At 39.3% G+C, this 18,781-nt stretch overlaps 2 protein-coding genes across 4 annotated transcripts; both read left to right on the forward strand.

Moving 5' to 3' along the window:
- The first annotated feature begins 6,148 nt into the window (after nt 1–6,148).
- LOC112293984 (small ribosomal subunit protein eS30z/eS30y/eS30x) lies at nt 6,149–7,309 on the forward strand. The gene is made up of 4 exons (XM_024544060.3): nt 6,149–6,217; nt 6,363–6,500; nt 6,628–6,703; nt 7,074–7,309. The coding sequence occupies exons 1-3, from the start codon at nt 6,214–6,216 to the stop codon at nt 6,672–6,674; spliced, it is 189 nt and encodes a 62-aa protein (XP_024399828.1). The 5' UTR covers nt 6,149–6,213; the 3' UTR covers nt 6,675–6,703; nt 7,074–7,309.
- A 3,192-nt stretch (nt 7,310–10,501) lies between these two features.
- Nucleotides 10,502–17,082, forward strand: LOC112281087 (uncharacterized). 3 transcript variants are annotated; one of them, XM_024517270.3, is made up of 13 exons: nt 10,502–10,892; nt 12,675–12,919; nt 13,189–13,408; nt 13,580–13,780; nt 13,904–13,974; nt 14,157–14,319; nt 14,447–15,040; nt 15,170–15,550; nt 15,663–15,738; nt 15,927–15,990; nt 16,124–16,253; nt 16,391–16,504; nt 16,647–17,082. In XM_024517270.3, the coding sequence occupies exons 2-13, from the start codon at nt 12,807–12,809 to the stop codon at nt 16,710–16,712; spliced, it is 2,193 nt and encodes a 730-aa protein (XP_024373038.1). In that variant the 5' UTR covers nt 10,502–10,892; nt 12,675–12,806; the 3' UTR covers nt 16,713–17,082. The 3 variants fall into 3 exon arrangements, with proteins under 3 accessions (XP_024373038.1, XP_024373054.1, XP_090106745.1); XM_024517286.3 differs by having other exon boundaries at nt 10,549–10,759; XM_090250619.1 differs by lacking the exon at nt 10,502–10,892 and adding an exon at nt 12,079–12,300.
- The last annotated feature ends 1,699 nt before the right edge of the window (nt 17,083–18,781 follow it).

Consider the following 18,781-nt stretch of genomic DNA (forward strand, 5'->3'; position numbering starts at 1 on the left):
TCTTATAGAAGTAATAACCAATGGTCATAATAGCTTTATGGTATTTAGTATCATTATATCTTCCTCTAATTCAATCATTTTAGGCTTATCGTGGTTAGAAAAATACAATCCTTGAGTAGATTGGATTTTTTGTACTCTTGACTTTTCTAAAAGTATAACTAAGAGTGGAGTTAATCAAGTAAAAAATCACCAGTCTAGTACAATTAAACCTTTGTTTGTAGGTGCTACACCCATTTCTAATGGTGCAAAGACTTCAAATCATATTTCAAGCTAATATCAAAAATTTCAAGATGTATTTGAAAAAAAGAATGCGAATACTTTTTCAAAGTATTGTCCCTATGATTGCTCAATTGACCTTCAAGAAGAAACACAACTGCTATTTGGACTAATCTATAATTTATCATAAAATGAGTTGGCTGAACACAAGGAATATATTAAAGAAAATCTAGCCAAGATCTTCATACACTATTTCAAATCTCGAGTAGGAGCCGCAATTCTATTTGTGAAGAAAAAAGATAGATCATTGCAGATGTGTGTTGATTATCGAGGATTCAAGAAGATCACTATTAAGAATATGTATCCACTATCTTTAATATCTAGACTTCTTGATGAATTGAATCAAGCTAAGATCTATACAAAAATAAATCTACAAAGAGCATATAATTTGGTATGCATATAAAAAAAAAGATAAATAGAAGACTGCATTTTGAATGAGGTATGGATATTTTGAATTAATATCATGGCTTTTGGACTTACAAATGCACAAGCAGCTTTTCAACATCTTATGAATGATATTTTTTGAGAGTTTTTGGACGATTTTATTGTCTATTATCTAGCTGATATCTTGATCTATCCTAAGAACATAAAAGAATATAAATTTCATGTTTGTTGTATATTATAAAAATTAAGAGATATAAGATTTTATGCCACGATAAAAAAAAATATATTCGTCATTAGTCAAGTTGACTTTTTAGGTTACATCATTTGAAATGATGGACTTATGATAGATCTTAAGAAAGTTCAAACTATTATGGATTAGAAGATTCTAAAAATGGTATGAGATGTTCAATGTTTTTTGAGATTTGCCAACTACTATTGGATTTGCATCAAGGACTTTTTTTAAGTTGCAGCTCTACTTACATGTTTGACTTGTAAAGACAAACTTCGGTGGAATCAAGAAATGGAAACAATATTTGAAGCTTTAAAGATAGCCTTTGTTTTTGTACTAATCTTATATTGTGTTGACTTCTTGAAGGCATTCCTTATGAAAATAAATGCAATAGACTTTGCTTTAGATGCCATGTTATCACATATAAATCAGATGATAAATTTCACTTAGTAGCTTTTCATTCGAGGAAATTTTTAGCAATCAAGAATAACTATGAGATCCACGATAAAGAACTTCTTACAATTATAGATTCTTTTCAAGAATATCATCATTATTTAGAAGACACTTCCAATCAAGTTACCATGTATATAGATCACAAGAATCTCAAATATTTCATATTAGCATGTGTTTTGAATTATTTCTAAGCTTATTGGAATATGTCTTTGTCAAGATTCGAGTTCAATATTACTTATTAGCCTAGAAAATAACTAGGTTTGTCCAATGACCTTTCTAAATGTTCTTATCTTACATCTAAAGAAAGAGATGTAGTCTTTGATCAACAACGAACAATTTTATTGAAGTCGAAAGAATTTCATCTTTGAGTAGTGAAATCAACATTGATTATTGATTCAAATTTTTTCAAGTAAATTCAATCAAATATGTATTTTAATCTTTTTATTCATGATATTAAGAATACTTCTTCTAAGTCTTATGATACTTATAAGTTTGAGTTCAAGAACAACTTACTTTATTTCAAAGGATGTTACATATTCTATAAAAAAAAAGCACATTCACGTGTTCTTCAAGCATATCATGATTTTCCAACAGCATGACATTTTAGATACAATAAGACTTTAGAACTAATATCTAAAAAATTTTTATTGCAATAAATGTAGAAGGTTGTAAAAGACTTTGTTCAATCATGTGACATTTATTGAATGTCAAAAACTCCTCGTCATCAAACTTATGGATTTCTTTAACCATTATCTATTTTAGAACAATCAAGGTCTTCTATTTCTATGGATTTTATTATGGATCTTTTAATCTCAGGTTCATGTAATTCTATATTTGAAATAATAGATTTTTTTACCAAAATGGCAGATTTTAAACTATGTACAAAATCTATTACAAGTAAAGAAACTTCTAAGTTTTTCTTTCATAATATCTATGGATATTATAGATTGTCGAAAGATATTATATTAGATAGGAAGACTCAATTTGTATCAAGATTTTAGAGTATTCTTTTTAAGATTTTAAAGTTGAACATAAAACTTTCTTAGGTCTTTCATCTTCAAACTAATCAACAAACAAAGTGCATAAACTAAGTTTTGAAGTAATACTTAAGGTATACCATCAATTATCAATAAGACTATTAGACAATCTTCTTATTATTAATAGAGTTTTTTTTATAATAATATAATATATTCTTTTACACAATAAACACCTTTATTTGTAAATTATGGTTATCATCTACGACTTGATACTTTTGACTTTTCAAAAATTGTTAATCCTATGACAAAAGATTTGACAAATTGTTTGTCAAAACTACATGCAACAATGAAGATAAAATTTTAGGAAGCTTAAGAATGACAAAAGCTCAATGCGGATGCCTATCGAAAAGAACAACCACAATTCAATGTATGTGACAAGGTATGGTTTTTTTATTGTAATATGAAGACTAATCATCCTTGTAATAAGTTGGACTATTGCAAGCTTGGACCTTTTTCTATTTGTGGATAAATCAATTCAGCTGCTTATTGAATACATCTACTAGAATCAATGAAGATCTATTCTATATTCCACATGTTTCTTTTTGAATCATATAAGACTATGAATATATCTAGAAGAAGACAAGTCCAACCTCCTCTTATAGAAGTGGATAATTATAAAGAATTTGAAGTGAAAGAAGTTCTAAATTCATTGCAGTGCTAAAATAAATTAAAATATATTGTCTATTGGCGCGAATGTGACATTAGTGAATGCACATGGGAACTAGCAAAGAATCTTATAAATGCAACAAAGGTAGTGAAGGCTTTTTATCAACAACATCTATCAAAATCAAAATGAAGAATAGTAAGACTTTGCTATAAAAGAAACATGGTTCAAGGAAGATTGCATTCTAACTTTTATCTTTATTTGTGGTTTCTTTGTATTTGTGACACTAAGTAAATGGAGAACCAACAACTAGTGGATTCAACTTAAGAGCCTTTCTTTCTTGACCTACCGAACAAGATATGGCGATTGTCACAACCTTCAAATTGACGCAATCGAGATGAAGATCCTGAAGAATGACATATTCTTCCTTGAATAGATAACGAGATACAATGCATTTGGTATCACAACCTTGGAAGGGACTCTCAATGTTTGGTGATTTTACTATAAGCAGAAACAACTCCTGATTGTGTACCAAATATTTTATTTAAAGGAAGTTATGAAGGCCTCAACAACGATCTAAGAATTGGGTGGTCTTTGCGCCTTGGTATGGGATACTATTGATGGTTGAGAGGCCCTATCAACCATCTTTAAAGAGAATAAAGATCAAAATATGTGACGAATATAATTCACCGCATCTTAAATTTCTTCAACATATGATGACCACTCCTTATGAAACTTGTCCCTAAAAGAAGAGTAATATGACAAACATACACATGTAAACCAATAATTACCTATATGATTAGATAAAAGTAAATAAAAGTAGATTAATTCTATAATATCTTCTATAAAAGCTTCTTAGAAGCTTTACAAATGCTACTTTGACTTTATAGGTGTCAATAATTGATTTTTTAGGTTAGAAACATGGTCAAAAAATTAGCCATGTACTACACATGTTAGTAGCTTGAAGAAAAAGCTAACTATATAGCGCACACATAGAAAACTTGCATTATAAGATAAGGCATATGTCTTGTAAAGTCAACACATATTAGAGGTCTTATAGAGCATTATCATGTAGCCCTCAATTAGATAGTATATATAGAGGCAAGAGTGAAGCCCTCTTCATTCTTGTCAATTCTTTTCTTGTTTCTAGTCTAGATTAAAGAACATCTAATTTCTTTGTCTTTTGACAATAATCATTCTAGTTTCCTTTTAATATACATACTACTTTATTTCTATTTTGTCACTTTCTTTTTAACACAGATTCCTTAGATTTATGCATCTTTTTCCAATTCATGTCCTTGACAAATATATGAATTAAAAAATCTTAATTAGGAACAATAATTAACTGTGATATTTTTTTTAATATTTTTTAAAAAAAATTGATCTATTTTTAATATATAATGGTGCTTCAAAAATCTTTAATTTATTTAATAAAATCATTGTACGTATTATTCAGATTTTTAATTATTTTCTAATATAAATAGATTGTTTTATATTTTATTGTTAGAAATAAGTGATTGTACTTAAGCTTGATATAATTATTAGATAAATTTAAAAAATTTAAATTTTTCATACGTATAAAAATAAAATAGGGTCCAAACTATTAGTTTTGATCAAATTTTTAGCCTTAAAACATTGATACATCAAATTTTATTATCAACATAAATTCAATATTTTTCTTCATAAAAATAAAAATTCATATTTTTATAATAAAAATGGAACATCAAATTAATTTAACTTATAATTAAATTTGAAATTTTAACCTTCAAATATTATTTATCTTATGATTATTTTTATTTTTCTTATTATTTTTACATGGTTTTAGATTCCATATTGCATATGTATATATGTATGTTTATATATATAACTTCCTTTCATCCTTTTTTAAATTGATATTTTTATTCGTGTGTTTTAGGCTAGAAAAAACCAAAGTATGAATTTTGTTTTGTCTACACAGTGTAAATATTGCATTACTAAGCACACATATTATAGAAATGAAATGTGGATCCACAAAACAAAAATTCTTTAGCATTTGTGAAAATTTTGTACAGTTTATTTTTGTCTTAGAAAAAAATGTTATTTATAATTTTAATGGTTATGGAAATATACGCATTTGATAAAAAATAATCATCTTGTAAAAGTACTTTGGAATTTTATTTCAACACTTTAAAAAAAATTATATACCTGATTTTAAGAATGTGCATTTAAATGATTCTGATTTTACTGTGAATATGGTTGAATGACCAACAGTTATTGTAGAAGTAATCATGCACAAAATATCCTAGAAAGTATTTATCATAGTTTTGATTTTCTTGATAAAAAGTTACTTAATGAGATCGCAAAAGAAGTAAAGTTTTTAGACATTGTCAAAAAATAAAATTTTAAAAGATGCTATCATTTATTTGTCCTTCAGATAATCCGACATTCTGTATATTATCCATATTGTCTACTTTCTTTTAATTTTTTTCAATAATGGTGGTAATTACATTTATGTTTTCTTCTTTTTATAATGTTGATCCATTACAAGTTGGTTTGGAATGTCAACTGTATATTGCACTTATGTATGTATATATATATATATATATATATACACATGCATATACATATACATATAGAGAGAGAGTCTTATGAAATCCTATACAATAAATAATAAGTAGCTGTGGTAATGTTTTACACGAATGACAAAACAGCAAACCCATAGAAGTCTATGCAATACACTTTTATATGTTTGTTTGTGGTATATATTTACTTCAAATTTAGTTTTAATTGGAAAAGAGATATTTCGATCACAAAGAATTCCAACTTATATATATATATATATATATATATATTAAACCAATGAGGAGAAATAGTATTTAACTGGGGTTCACTTATTGAGATATGAATATGGAAACGTTGAATTTTGACAAGTTGATGGACCAACACACCACCCTCTGACTTCTCCACCCACACTAATTTGGAACTTGGTGTTCATCGTGGCCTGGATCACACAGGGCAAAACGAATGAAACTGGATCCGCGACATTCATCCTCAACAGCCCAGCTCATCCCTCCATCCATGGATGAATATTTTCCTATTATTTCATTCGTTGGGGAAATTAGGTCTTGGGGGTTTCAGGGGGTATTCAAGGCACCGCGGCTTCCTACGAGGGCCCTCTTTCGCTCGAGTCTGCATTGCTCGCGCTCACGCACCCTCTGTGCCGTTGCTTGCACGCCCTCTCGTCTTTCACCATGAGTACGTCTCTCTATATCCTACGTTCTTTTCTGAGTTTTTTGGGTACAGTGTTTTTTACAGGTTAGATCGTCAAGTTCGGTAGGTTCGGAATCACTTGGTTTAGGGTTTATTGTTGTTGATTGGCCTTCGAATTCAACCTTTGCAGGTAAGGTTCACGGATCCTTGGCCCGTGCCGGGAAGGTGCGTGGTCAGACTCCCAAGGTCGCGAAGCAGGACAAGAAGAAGAAACCGAAGGGTCGTGCTCACAAGAGGATGCAGTACAACCGTCGGTTTGTGACTGCAGGTGAGTCTGTGGGGTCTTGATATTTAGGGTTTCATTTAGGTTTTCATGTTGCGCCGCAATTGTATTTCTATGTGAACATGGTCTGACACATATTGTGATACGATGTCTTTTCGTGGCTGTGATGTAGTTGTTGGATTCGGCAAGAAGAGGGGTCCCAATTCATCTGAGAAGTAGAGTGTGATGTTGCCTATTCAACGTGGCATGTAAGTGTGCTATTTTACTTTACGTGCATTTACTCCCGTTTAATTAGCTAGTCGAACGAATGTGACGCATTGGAGAGACCCTAGGCATGAGTGTTAGTTTAACATAAAGAGGGTTTGACGGCTAGGACTTTTGATTAAGCTTAGGTGGCTGCCTGGGGTTCTATTGGGAGAATTCGAAAGAGCCTCATGCTATCGAAAATAGAACAATCAACCGGAGCATATTTGTTTTTACGGGAGCAGCGGGATCACACTGGACTGCTTTGTGATATTTTAGCGCTGTCCTAAATGTGTGAATCTCTGAGTACATTTCAAGGAGTATTTGATGACTTCGAGTTCCGTCTAACTTTGTTTTTCATATTTGCATCTGCAGGCCATGGGCTAGGTTCGCAATCATGGTCTACGTAGTTTAATTCCAGCGGCTGTTATGTTTCCGACCTTAGAAGGAAATCATATAACATGATCATATCAAGGAAATTTGTCCTTGATTTCATGTAGCTTGGTTGAAGTCTGGCATTTTGATTATCATGATTTCATTTGACTGGTTTTCAACCTCTATCCTTGTGTTAATGCCGAAATTATTTAAAGTTTTCGGAAATTCGCACTGAACCATGAAACAATCTTTGTTGCGTTCTTTTTCTACCGTGTTGTTGTTGTTGTTGTGCTTTGTCTTGCTTTTAGTCACTGATGATAGACCCTTCGTACTGATTCTACTTTGGAACCAATATTGAAGTAGGACTACGGGGGTTTGCCTCACTTTTTTCATTGATATTGAAGTCGCTGGTTTTTGAATGTCTGCCTTGCTTCAGCACTTTCCGTTGTTTAATTTTTTAACTCCATTACAAATTAGCTCCAGCCGGACTGTTGGTGTGTGATAGTTCCTCAGCTAATATTTACAGTGGTTTTATATGTCATAGCCAATGAGGTGTCTGGAATATTGATTTTTACATTTCACTTTGTATCTAATCAGATACGGAACTACGTGGACAAGGTGTTCTGTACGATATACTAAACGTGCCTTGGAAAAAGATCTTTATCGAATATTACTCTACACACCTTGGTCGAAGTCTGTTAATAGATGCTCGACGATAGAGAAGTGGATGTGGATCAGTTCAGCTGTCCTATATTTCCCGATCATATCGAATGCCTCCGCTGTGTGAATATAAACTACCTCGTTGCAGTGTCTGTTCAATAGCTTTGTACATGATTTCTTAGACGATGGAATATATGGGGATCCACTTTGAAGAGTCAGTTTCCTATCCCAATTGTCATTCCTGAGTGGTGCTTTCTCAAGTGGAGTAGATCCAATTTTGTCCTGAGTGGAGGCTTGAATAGCATTACACATGAAATGAAATTGTACAGTTAAGCCGGGGAATGCCAAATACACAGTCACATGTTTGTGAAAGGCAGATGGGTGGATCTCGTGAGGCCATTGCGGAAAGTTCCATGTGATCATATCACATGCAATTGCGTTAGATTCCCCACTTTTCTTTTGATAACAGGCAAAACGAAACACGAAACTTGTGGTAGATTCAAAGTATGTTTTAGATAAGTTGGTTGTGTAACGAGGAATGAGTGAAGCATTTGGATTGTGACACTTGTGGTATAAAAAATTCTGCTAAACCCACATTTCTCTTCTTCATTAGGTCTTCTAATACATCAACCATGTTGTGTAGCCACATGAATTGTATATGATTTGAACTCCCTTTTCGCACTTCGTGTCTCCTTCTGTAGGCAAATTTGCATGCGAGCGCGCACAAAAGTTAACTCCAATTAACCTCACATACAACGTTGCTCAAACAATCTGTTACAGAAATGTTTCTAAACAAACATGTCATGCCATCTTTAGGATTGCTGGTGAAAAGACTCAAGATTAGCAGTTATACTATAATGGCAATTCCAGTTGGCGAAGTCGCCTCAAAAAACCCCTTCCATCAGTCAATGTACTATGGTGGAACGACGTCAATGACGAGGATCGCTTCCCACGTTCTTCTAAGTCCCCCTAGTCATTTGAAATGTTGCACTGCATGTACCCACACTACAAATTTTCATTGTAAGTTCTTCTTCCATACAACATTCTAATTGTTTGTAGAATACTAGATGAGTAAGGAGGGTCATTCTGATAGTGGTAAATAAACACTGCTGGAGAATCTAGCTTCCCTCAGCTACGTGAACTTGATTATTAACCTTGGCTCTATAATGTTAGAATAATCACCAAAATTTTGAACAAAGTGACGCGTATTCAAATCTCGTTGTGTGATTAGAACAGCAGCACTGACATCCAGGAAGACCAAAATAACACCCACACTACTAAGCAAGCATAGGACTAACTGACAGGCCCAGGCCAGAAAGGACCTCGATCAGGACCTGACATATGGACGGCGGTTCTTCTTCTTCTATGCCCCCCCGTGGTGAAAGGGAAGCAGTGCGGTGGTGGATGACCGTGGCGGAGGGCCTACTGCCAATGCTGATAGACTTGGGGGGTGGGGTGAGGCACTGACGTGAAGACGTTGGCATGATGCCATCCAGCCAGGATGTCGTCATCGCTGCCGATAAGAATAGGCCTCTTCATAAGTCCCTCCCCCCTCCCCTGCCCGGATGAGGGAGTTAGTGTCCCCCTGCCTGCCCGGATGAGGGAGTTAGTGTCCCCCTGCCTGCCCGCCTGACCAAATGGGAAAATAATGTGGACATGCGGGTGGTGGAGAACTTGTGTGGCAAACTGGAGACGACGTAACTGTAAAGGAAGGAAGGGAAAGAGAGAATATGAGGTCATGTGAGCATTATTATTATGAGCTCATTTTTGCATGTTCTCATCAGATTCATGGCATCACCATCATCACTCCCCAAGGCATCTTGCAGCTCCAGCTACCCAATTTCCATTTAACACTCACTCACTCACTCACATAAGAAAAATATGTGAGTGCATGCATGAGACTTTTTAGAAAAAGAGGGTCTATTTTATAGGAAATTGGCCAGACACAAGGTTTTTATACCAAAGGGAAAAGTCGGCGCCTTCTACCAGCCACATGAGCTCACCGAATGAGAACATGTATATATATATATATATTTCTTTCTTTCTCTTGCGAGACTCCAGACGGGCAGGTCCCAAACTACCAGTACCTCTTTTCACACTGGCACAACTCATGGCGGTTGGTGAGGGAGGCGGGCAGCTGCCGGAAGCTCCTGATACCGTGGAACCACTGCCGTGGGGGCGGCGGTGTGTAATCTCTAAAACTGGCTGGCGATAGTAAATTTCTTAGTTTGTAGCATCATTTTGACCGAAACATCAACACTCATGGAATCTCGTAAGGGAAATGCTGGATCTGTATGTACTTACACACACCCATGTATGTGTACACCACCTTAGTGGCACTCCCCAAAATAACAAAAAACTCCAAAAAAAACAATGGTTTTGGGTCATTTCAAGACCACTCGGACATCTCGCTTGTGGATTTTCACAACGCCAATTTGCAGTCAATCTCTTCACTGACAGTCTGGGTTTGTAATACATGGTGCAGTGAATCTGGGCAATCATCCTCGTGAAGGATTGGACCAGGTACATTGTACGAGGAGGAATTCTAATTTCGGAAGCTGAACGGAGACGAGCATCGGTGAGTCTAAGCGACGGAAAGTGTGGAGAATTAATTCTATTCGTCCGTCGTTCCTCGGTTGTGGATGTCGCAATTTTTACTGTAACCCCTCAAATAGTAGCGAAGTATTTCGTATTGCGCCTACAAAAAGCTCGAAATCGGTTATGGATAAAAAGGAGGCTTGAAAGTTATACCTTTCGTGCAGGCAGGTCCATGACCTCATCAACCAAGAGCCTGTTGCTCGGAATAGAGGGGAATCTGTGTGAATGTGGAAGCGAAAACAAGGAAATTGCGATTCCCGAACACCCGGCGTTTCCAGGGAAGTGACTGGTGGGGGAATCGAAGACTCACATTACTCGCGCGCTACTACCCGACGAATTATCAGATTTAGAGCGTCTCTTGCGACATAGTCTGTCACTGCATTCGATCGCGACGATAGCACAAACTGACGTTTCTAGGGTCTCCTAAGGTGGGTCGTTTTCACGATCTTCTGGGACTGTCGGGCGTTTTGAAAGTTGCAGTACTGTGACGTGCAGGTCGAACACGAAGCATTTCAAGTACATGGTTGGATCAGTCTTGTCAGTATCTCTGGCGTCGACAAGGTGAGGGATCTGGAGAAAAAACAGTTGTGAAAAACGTTTCGCTGACACCACGAGAGAACAAGGTTTACCTTTGTGATGTGCAGTAATGGGAGACGGGGTAGTTGGAACTTGGGGCACATCAGTCGATATTTGAGAGCTTTTGAAGTTCAAAGTCTAGGTGAAGTGCTGGTGGAACTCTGAGAGGGTCCTGGTTCACTCAAACTCTGGTGACACTAGAGTTATGAGAGTAACGAACATTGCCTTTCGGTTCAATGTAGGCATCGTCGAGGTTGTTGCGCTGGTCTGCTGTACATGTTCATTCACTTCAACGGTTTTGACAAGAAAAAAGGGAGAAAGAGAATTCTTGTTCTCCTCAAATAACTTCTATACTTCGGAGGCACCTGAAGTTTGCAGCTGGAAATGTTCCTGCAATTCGGAAGAGCACTTTCCAGAATCGGTATTCTGAAATTCTAGACTGGATTCAGTAATGTCGTGCGAAACCCAATGTTGTCCGCTGGTAGAGTAGGTGCTTCCGTGATTGTGTGGGACGATTTTAATACTCAGTGCCACTAGTTAGCGCAAGACTTTTTTCATTTTCTGCAATGTCATGTTTCCCAGTCGAATGTTCTTCAACGTAGTAGAAGCGGATGACTGTCAAGGCTCTCGTTGTTCGGTCTGCACTTGCCGTATCTGACGTGAGCCTCGGACCTCATCTATCGCTGTCCTTGGCGGAGTCTTCGACTGGCGTTGTCTCGAGGACACCCTAGCCTAATGATTTGCAAGTCCACTTCCAATCAAGGGACCTCATACATCAGTCCCATCCACTTGTGTGAGCCCGGAATTTATTCCGCTACGTGCCAAACGTATCCGAAGGCGTAAACTATTACAGCTTTTTCCCCCAAAGTAACAATGTCGACATAGAGACATCCCACCGGTTTTCTCAGTCATGCAGTACAGTTTACGATCGAAACGGCGTGTAAGTACGTGCGGGTTTTCACATTCTGTTCACCAAGACAGTTCCGGATTCCCCAGGTCTATCGCCAGCCTAGTGTGATCTCATGGAATATGAAAAGTGGTCCAAACAAACAGCTCTATTCTCGTTTTTTTGGTTCGACGTGTCATCATCGGTGGACAAGAATAGTGTCGTCCTCATGAGTTCCTTATTTACTTGGAGCAAGATCAAACTCATGATCTCTGCTCTACAAATGCGCACTCTGTTTGTCCTCTCTTGCCCAGCAGTTGGATATGCAGCTCTGCATTATGCCACCGCATGCTTCTGGTGACAAAAGGTGCTTGCAGCTGGCTACCTTAGCGTAGCTTCGGACATCCAAATGCGGCAGCGATACTCGTAGTGGTGGAGTTCGAGGGAGGGATATGAGAGACAAGGCGACGAGTAGCTTCGGTTTCCGTAACACATCATAGGAAGCAGGTGTGAGTTTATTGGTCTCTGAGTCCCGATTTTTTTTTTTGTGGGTGAAGATTTTATTGTTTGAATCGAAACTCCCCGTAAATGATCTTACAACATAACGTTCCGTTGCGAAATGTTGAAGAATACGAGGAAGTATCACGTCTGTGATCTGAATGCTCGTCAATCGTTCTTCCTTGGCTATGGTGCCGCTTCTCGTGCCTCCTTTCGTTAAATGCACCGCCCAAGTGTTGAGAGAAGCCACCTCCAATCCCAGTCCTGCTCGAAATTGTCTGAGGCAGATTGGGTGCGCCTGTAGAGTTTCCGCTTGCACCCGAATTGGCGTCATTTTTAAACGTGTTCATGTAATAACCGTCCCTCCAATGCGTGATGGACAGATCGAACGAGGCCTTCCTCAACTTGTCTCTCACAATCTCGGCTAGGCAGAGGGGACAAAAGCTGAGTCGTTCTCTGTAAAGACGATTGACGGGCCACGGTGAAGACAAGGGACACAGAAGGCGGTCGCAGACATGGGGTCCTTAGGAAAGGAGGAGTTCCAGCGGATCGCGTACCCCCACGTCCGTCGGGATGAATCGGTGATTGACTTTTACCACGGCGTTCCAGTCCCGGATCCTTACCGCTGGTACGGTTTGTCACTTCCCGCTCATTCGATTTTGAATTTGAGAGATTGCTCCAAATGGGTTCCTCCAGTACTCTTCCGATTATTCATTGTCCCTGAAGCCAAATCCCCACCTCAGTTTTGAAAGCAGGCAGAGGGAAATTTATTTGCGAATTTCCACAACCTAGGAATTGTCTGTAGCCTTCACGGCGTCATTCATCGTGTTCGTGGAGCTCACATTTCCGACAAGGAATTTTAAAATCCCAAGGCTAATTATAAACGTCCTCTTTCAGGTTGGAGAACCCAGATGCTCCTGAGGTGAAGGACTTCATTGCAAAGCAAGTTGAATTGGCTGACGAGGTGCTAGCGGGATGCGACACGCGGGATAAGTTTAAGGAGAAGGTTACTGCTATGTACAATTATCCTCGTTATGGATGTCCTACCAAACGCGGCAAGTATTACTTCTACAATCACAACACTGGCCTTCAGTCTCAAGCTGCGCTTTACATTCAGGTTATTGTTTCTTCAGTCCTTACTCTCCATCTCCCATCTCACTCTACTTTTGCAGAACCTCTATTTTCCTCAAGCTCATTCCAGTTGTAGTAGAAATGCACCTACTTTTAGAGTTTTATGAGAATCGTTTCCACTTTCATAAAAATTGTGGTGGTGTCTGTGGATTTGCAGGACATCGAAACTGGTCACTCCGAAATTGTGCTCGATCCCAACACGTTGAGCAGTGACGGCACTGTGGCTCTGTCGACGAAAAGGTTCAGCGAGAATGCGGAATTTTTGGCCTACGGACTGAGCTCAAGCGGAAGTGATTGGCTCACCATCAAAGTCATGCGTGTGAAGGATCGAGTCGTGTTGTCCGACACTCTCTCTTGGGTGGGTTTGTCAAATCTTCAGTAATTTGTTGGAGAATGATTGTATTGACAGGGGCGTGTTCGGCATGCATTGTATTAGCTATTCCGCGATTACTGACGTGGAGCCTTGTAACCTTGGTGCCAGGTCAAATTCACGTCCATAGCTTGGACTCACGACCACAAAGGTTTTTTCTATAATCGATTCCCAGAGCCCAAGTGTGTCACGCTCAACACCAACTCTAATTCTTCTATCAATATAGCTGTCACTTCTTAGATGACTTAGCTCTGTTTTTAGTGGCTTGTTCTATTCCTAACTGCACACTATCTGCAGCAATTCTAATTTCCTCTGGCCTCTCCGGATCATTGATTTAACACTCTTTTTGGTGACATCCGTCCAGAAAGCGAGATGGCACCGATGCGGGAACTGAAACTGACATAAACTTGTTTCATGAGTTGTACTACCACTTTCTCGGCACCAATCAATGCGAGGATATCTTGTGCTGGAGGGATATAGAGCACGGATCGTGGTTAACTGATGCTAAAGTATCCGAGGATGGCCAGGTTTGTTATCTGAGTCCTTGCTCCTGCTCCTTACTGCGTCATTTCTCTCACTAACATTTCTCTCACTAAACCACAGACGCTCTATCCTTCACAAATTTAAGACGTCGTATTCTGTATTTCTGTGCAGTACTTGGTGCTGTCTATCAGTGAAGGATGCGATCCAGTGAACAGACTCTATCTCTGCGACCTTTGTGCACTTTCGGGTGGTTTGGCAGGTTTTCTTGGAACGAATACGTTGCTACCTTTCCAAAAACTCGTCGATTGTTTTGAGGCGCACTTTGATTATGTTGCCAACGATGGCCCAGTCTTTACGTTCTACACTAACAAAAATGCGCCTAGGTATAAGGTATCCAGAGTCGACGTTGGAAATCCGGCTGTCTGGTCTGACGTGATTCCGGAATCACACAGCAATGTAATTACGTCTGTAAAATGTGTTAATAGCAACCAACTGCTGGTGTGCCATATCAGCGATGTGAAGCATGTGCTTCAAATACACGACCTTGAGACCGGCGATTTTATCAGGAGACTTCCCATTGAGATCGGCACAGTGAACAGTACTTCTGGCTCTCGCCGCGACCCCGAGGTTTTTTTCAACTTCACCAGCTTCTTGACTCCCGGAACCGTCTACAGGTGTGATCTGAGCGCTCCCGAGCCGGAGCCGCAGGTGTTGCGTGAGGTTGGCCCTTCCAATTTTGATCGCTCTATCTTCGAAACCAAGCAGGTGCGCAGTCGGTTTTTCTATTCTACAAGTCTCCCCCGTTGCAAAGTTAAATACTGCAAAGGAGCTTTGAAATCATGCAGTAAAATGCTTCTATGTTCCAAATGCAAGATCTAATTCTTGATCTGCCAGGTTTTCGTGACAAGCAAGGATCAAACTAAGGTCCCCATGTTCATAATCTCAAGGAAGGGTTTAGTCAAAGATGGCAATCACCCAGCGCTCCTCGTCGGTTACGGAGGATTCAACGTTAGCATGACACCCAACTTCAGCGTATCCCGCCTCGTTCTCGCTCGCCATTATGGAGCAGTCGTGGCAGTAGCCAACATCCGGGGAGGTGGGGAGTACGGAGAAGAGTGGCACAAAGATGGCACGCTTTCCAAGAAAAAGAATAGCTTCGATGATTTCATTGCATGCTCTGAATTCTTGATCCGCGAGGGCTACACACAATCCAACAAATTGTGCATTGAAGGATCCAGCAATGGCGGATTGCTTGTGGCTGCGTGCGTCAATCAGGTGATTTCAACCTCCGAGTCAGTGGTGTTGCTAACAATCTCCTGAACATGGGATACTGTGCAACTTTTGTATCTCATTTCCTACTCACCTATTTTCCTCCTTTGCTCTCCAGAGACCTGAACTTTTTGGATGCGCCTTGGCTCATGTGGGCGTGATGGACATGTTGCGATTCCACAAGTTCACAATTGGTAAGCTGTAGCGTGTTCTGTCACCGTTTTCTTCCACGTGGAGCAGATGAGTCTTTTATGAAGCAACCATTGCAATTTGAGGCCGAGCAATGTCTTGAGATTTGCAACTTCACAGTGGTACTGTACGAGGAGAGCTAAAAAGTATAGGAGGTTTTTGACCAAGATCTTTTGACCTGGTAATCCCGCAGGACATGCGTGGGTAACAGATTATGGCTGCTCAGACAAGGAAGACGACTTCCATTCTCTCATCGAGTGAGTGTTGAAAAGTAGCTACATAAAGTCTCCTGGATCACTGCAAAGAACTGAGTCGCCGGTGTTGATTGAGTTCATGAGATGCTCATGTGCTAGGTTGTTCAGCTCTAATTCTTAATTTTGGACAATCCAGGTACTCCCCATTGCATAATGTATGGAGACCGTGGGAAAAGCTGATTGGAGTGCAATACCCTCCAATCATGCTCTTGACTGCTGATCACGACGATAGAGTGGTGCCCCTTCATTCTCTAAAACTCCTTGCGGTAAGAATGCATCAAGTAAAAGTGCTGTATTGTTGGGTTTAACACAAGCACAACTGTTGGCCTTTCACTAATCTCCTCTTCCGGCACATTTGACCATTTCTAAACTTTGATGCTCACGTTGTTTGAATGTGAATTAGACCCTCCAGCACGAGCTCTGCACTAGCGTGGAGGATAGTCCGCAAACGAATCCCATCATAGGGCGCATTGATAAGAAAGCAGGACACGGGTGTGGACGGCCCACACAGAAAATGGTGAGTACCATCAGGCTCTTCAGTGCAGAATGCCACCTGATTGCGCTACTTATAACCAGATGGGAAAGTTTACTCAATGTCGGATGCGCAATATTTTGCGAGAATTGATCAATAGACTTGTATTTTTGTTTCTTGCGTGCAGATTAATGAAGTTAGTGACACATATTCTTTCTTCGCCAAGATGACACGATCCTCATGGGTGGAATAGGGCTGCGAGGAATTTGCATAGAAATTCGATTTTTGGGCTTCAATTCTCGGAGGTCTCATCTTTAATATCTTGCACCTATATTTTGTAAGGAGCTGAAATACTCGCAGGGTAGCTGAACATATAAATACGCGCACCGTAGTCTTGTTACCTTGCGAAATTGGAGTTTAGCAAGGTGAGCACCAGCATTGAATCGTAAAGCTGACTGCTTAAGTTGCGTCACAGCTGTGACTCCAAACAATTTTGATCCCTCTTCTTTTTATTGACATCTATATATATATATATATATATATAGACATACATATACATTTATATATTAATTATATATTTTCACAAGCTGCTGAATGTAGTAGCGGGTACACCATTTCGAACATTTTCTGTTGCAAGAACACATTCCATGTATGCAGCTTGTGACCGATGGTTCTTACATCAAATAAAAATTGCCCAATAGTCGTTCCATCACACAATCGCTCTTATCTACATATCGGCTCCGGCTCCTTAGTGTTATACGAATGATACTGCTAACAGAAGATGCAGATGACTGTGACTAAAAGATTCATTTTAACGGTGGTCTTCAGTGCAAAGTACCAGTGGTTTCTTCATCAAACGTCGCAATTTTTAACGTCGATTGACATTCGTTTCCCTTACACATCGAGAGTAGAATGGGACTTCAAGACTCTGATGTGCGGGAGGACACACTCTACAAATTCTCAACTGACTTTTCGCTGCAAGATGTGCCGCATATCAAGCAGTACGATATGACCTTGTCAAATCCCATATTATGCAACAACCTTGATGTCATTCCAAGCAGAACTCGAGTGGATTTGAAGGCTCCCCTGTTCCTCATCGAAATATTGGTAATTGCTGGACTGGCTCATACTAGGTGTCCAGTATGTGTCCCCTTAACAAGAATACCGCTCCCTGTGGATATGATGCATGTGAAGACTTTTATTCCCGCAATGTGTAATTGACGTTATTGATGGGCGATTTGGGCAAGACACCCACTAGATGCTGCGAACCCTAATTTCGAATTAGGATATCAATTGAAAGGCTGATTAACCCTGCAAATACAGAAGGGACTTTGCGATGCTTATGCAGTGCTTTCTCTTCAGTAAGAGTCCCAGAGTGGTCCCAATTGACCATCATTTAGTACTAATGCAATTCATAAGAGTTGAATTGACATCTGTTAAGTTTCCGGCCGACTAAATCAAGATATATACGCCAGACTTTCTCACCGGCAGCGGCAAAGCTTTTGGAATCCTCGCAAGCGATAAGGCAGCAAGCATCCAGATTCGCACGGTCGTCAATCCATTAAAAGTGAATCAGTGTTGCCGTAGGATCGAAGTGGAAAGTGGTCGTGCGTCATTACTGCTGTCGGTTGGATGCACCGCCCTGTTCAACTTTTGAAACTTGAAAGTCATGTTCTGCACGGGAAGATTAATTTTTTGATTCCCAACAACCATGCGACTTGGATCGACATGCAGCGAATGGAAGATATCACTAATTCAAGCTGCGTGGCGGTGACGTTCGAATGTGCTAAAATGCAGAAATTCAATCCTAACTCTTCTGTTCGATGCCTCCAATTGCTCGTCCAAGAATCAGCTATACCTGGCCAGATTGGAGTTCTTGCAAGAGCTAGTATCCGTTCAGAATCGAAGACTACCAAGTCAGTGATGAATGTTACGAATTGATAGTCACCGGAAGTACTTAATGATGCTTCCGGTGTGGGTTACACGGGCTGTGTCTACCGGCCTCCTCTCTTATACTGAAGTTCATTCAAATGCAGAGCCAGAAAAAGGCGAGTTTATGCACGATTCACAGCGAGAGGCAGGCTTGAGTTCTGTAATTTCGGATTCGTAGCTGGTAACCGGTGTCCATGAAATGCCCATTCAGTCCCCATGCTGCTTGAGAATCCACTCAAATTGAAAGCACCGACACTCTTCAGAACTGGACACTATACCTGAGCAAATCTGTGTACAACTTGCTTTCCTATTGCTGAAGAGCACATTTCGATGGCCGTTCACCGATATTTTTCGCTTTGACCGAATTTTAATTGTTGATTTGCCAGTTGG

The sequence above is a fragment of the Physcomitrium patens genome, chromosome 1 (assembly GCF_059467195.1).
Source record: "Physcomitrium patens ecotype Gransden chromosome 1, ASM5946719v1, whole genome shotgun sequence".
NCBI classification, from domain to species: Eukaryota; Viridiplantae; Streptophyta; class Bryopsida; order Funariales; family Funariaceae; genus Physcomitrium; species Physcomitrium patens.

Coding starts and splice junctions, on each gene's coding strand:
- LOC112293984 (XM_024544060.3), top strand. Junction 6,501..6,627: donor CCGTCGGTTTGTGACTGCAG/GTGAGTCTGTGG, acceptor GCTGTGATGTAG/TTGTTGGATTCGGCAAGAAG.
- LOC112281087 (XM_024517270.3), top strand. CDS start 12,807: ATGGGGTCCTTAGGAAAGGAGGAGTTCCAGCGGATCGCGTACCCCCAC. Junction 13,409..13,579: donor AAGCTGCGCTTTACATTCAG/GTTATTGTTTCT, acceptor GTGGATTTGCAG/GACATCGAAACTGGTCACTC. Junction 15,041..15,169: donor CTATCTTCGAAACCAAGCAG/GTGCGCAGTCGG, acceptor TTGATCTGCCAG/GTTTTCGTGACAAGCAAGGA.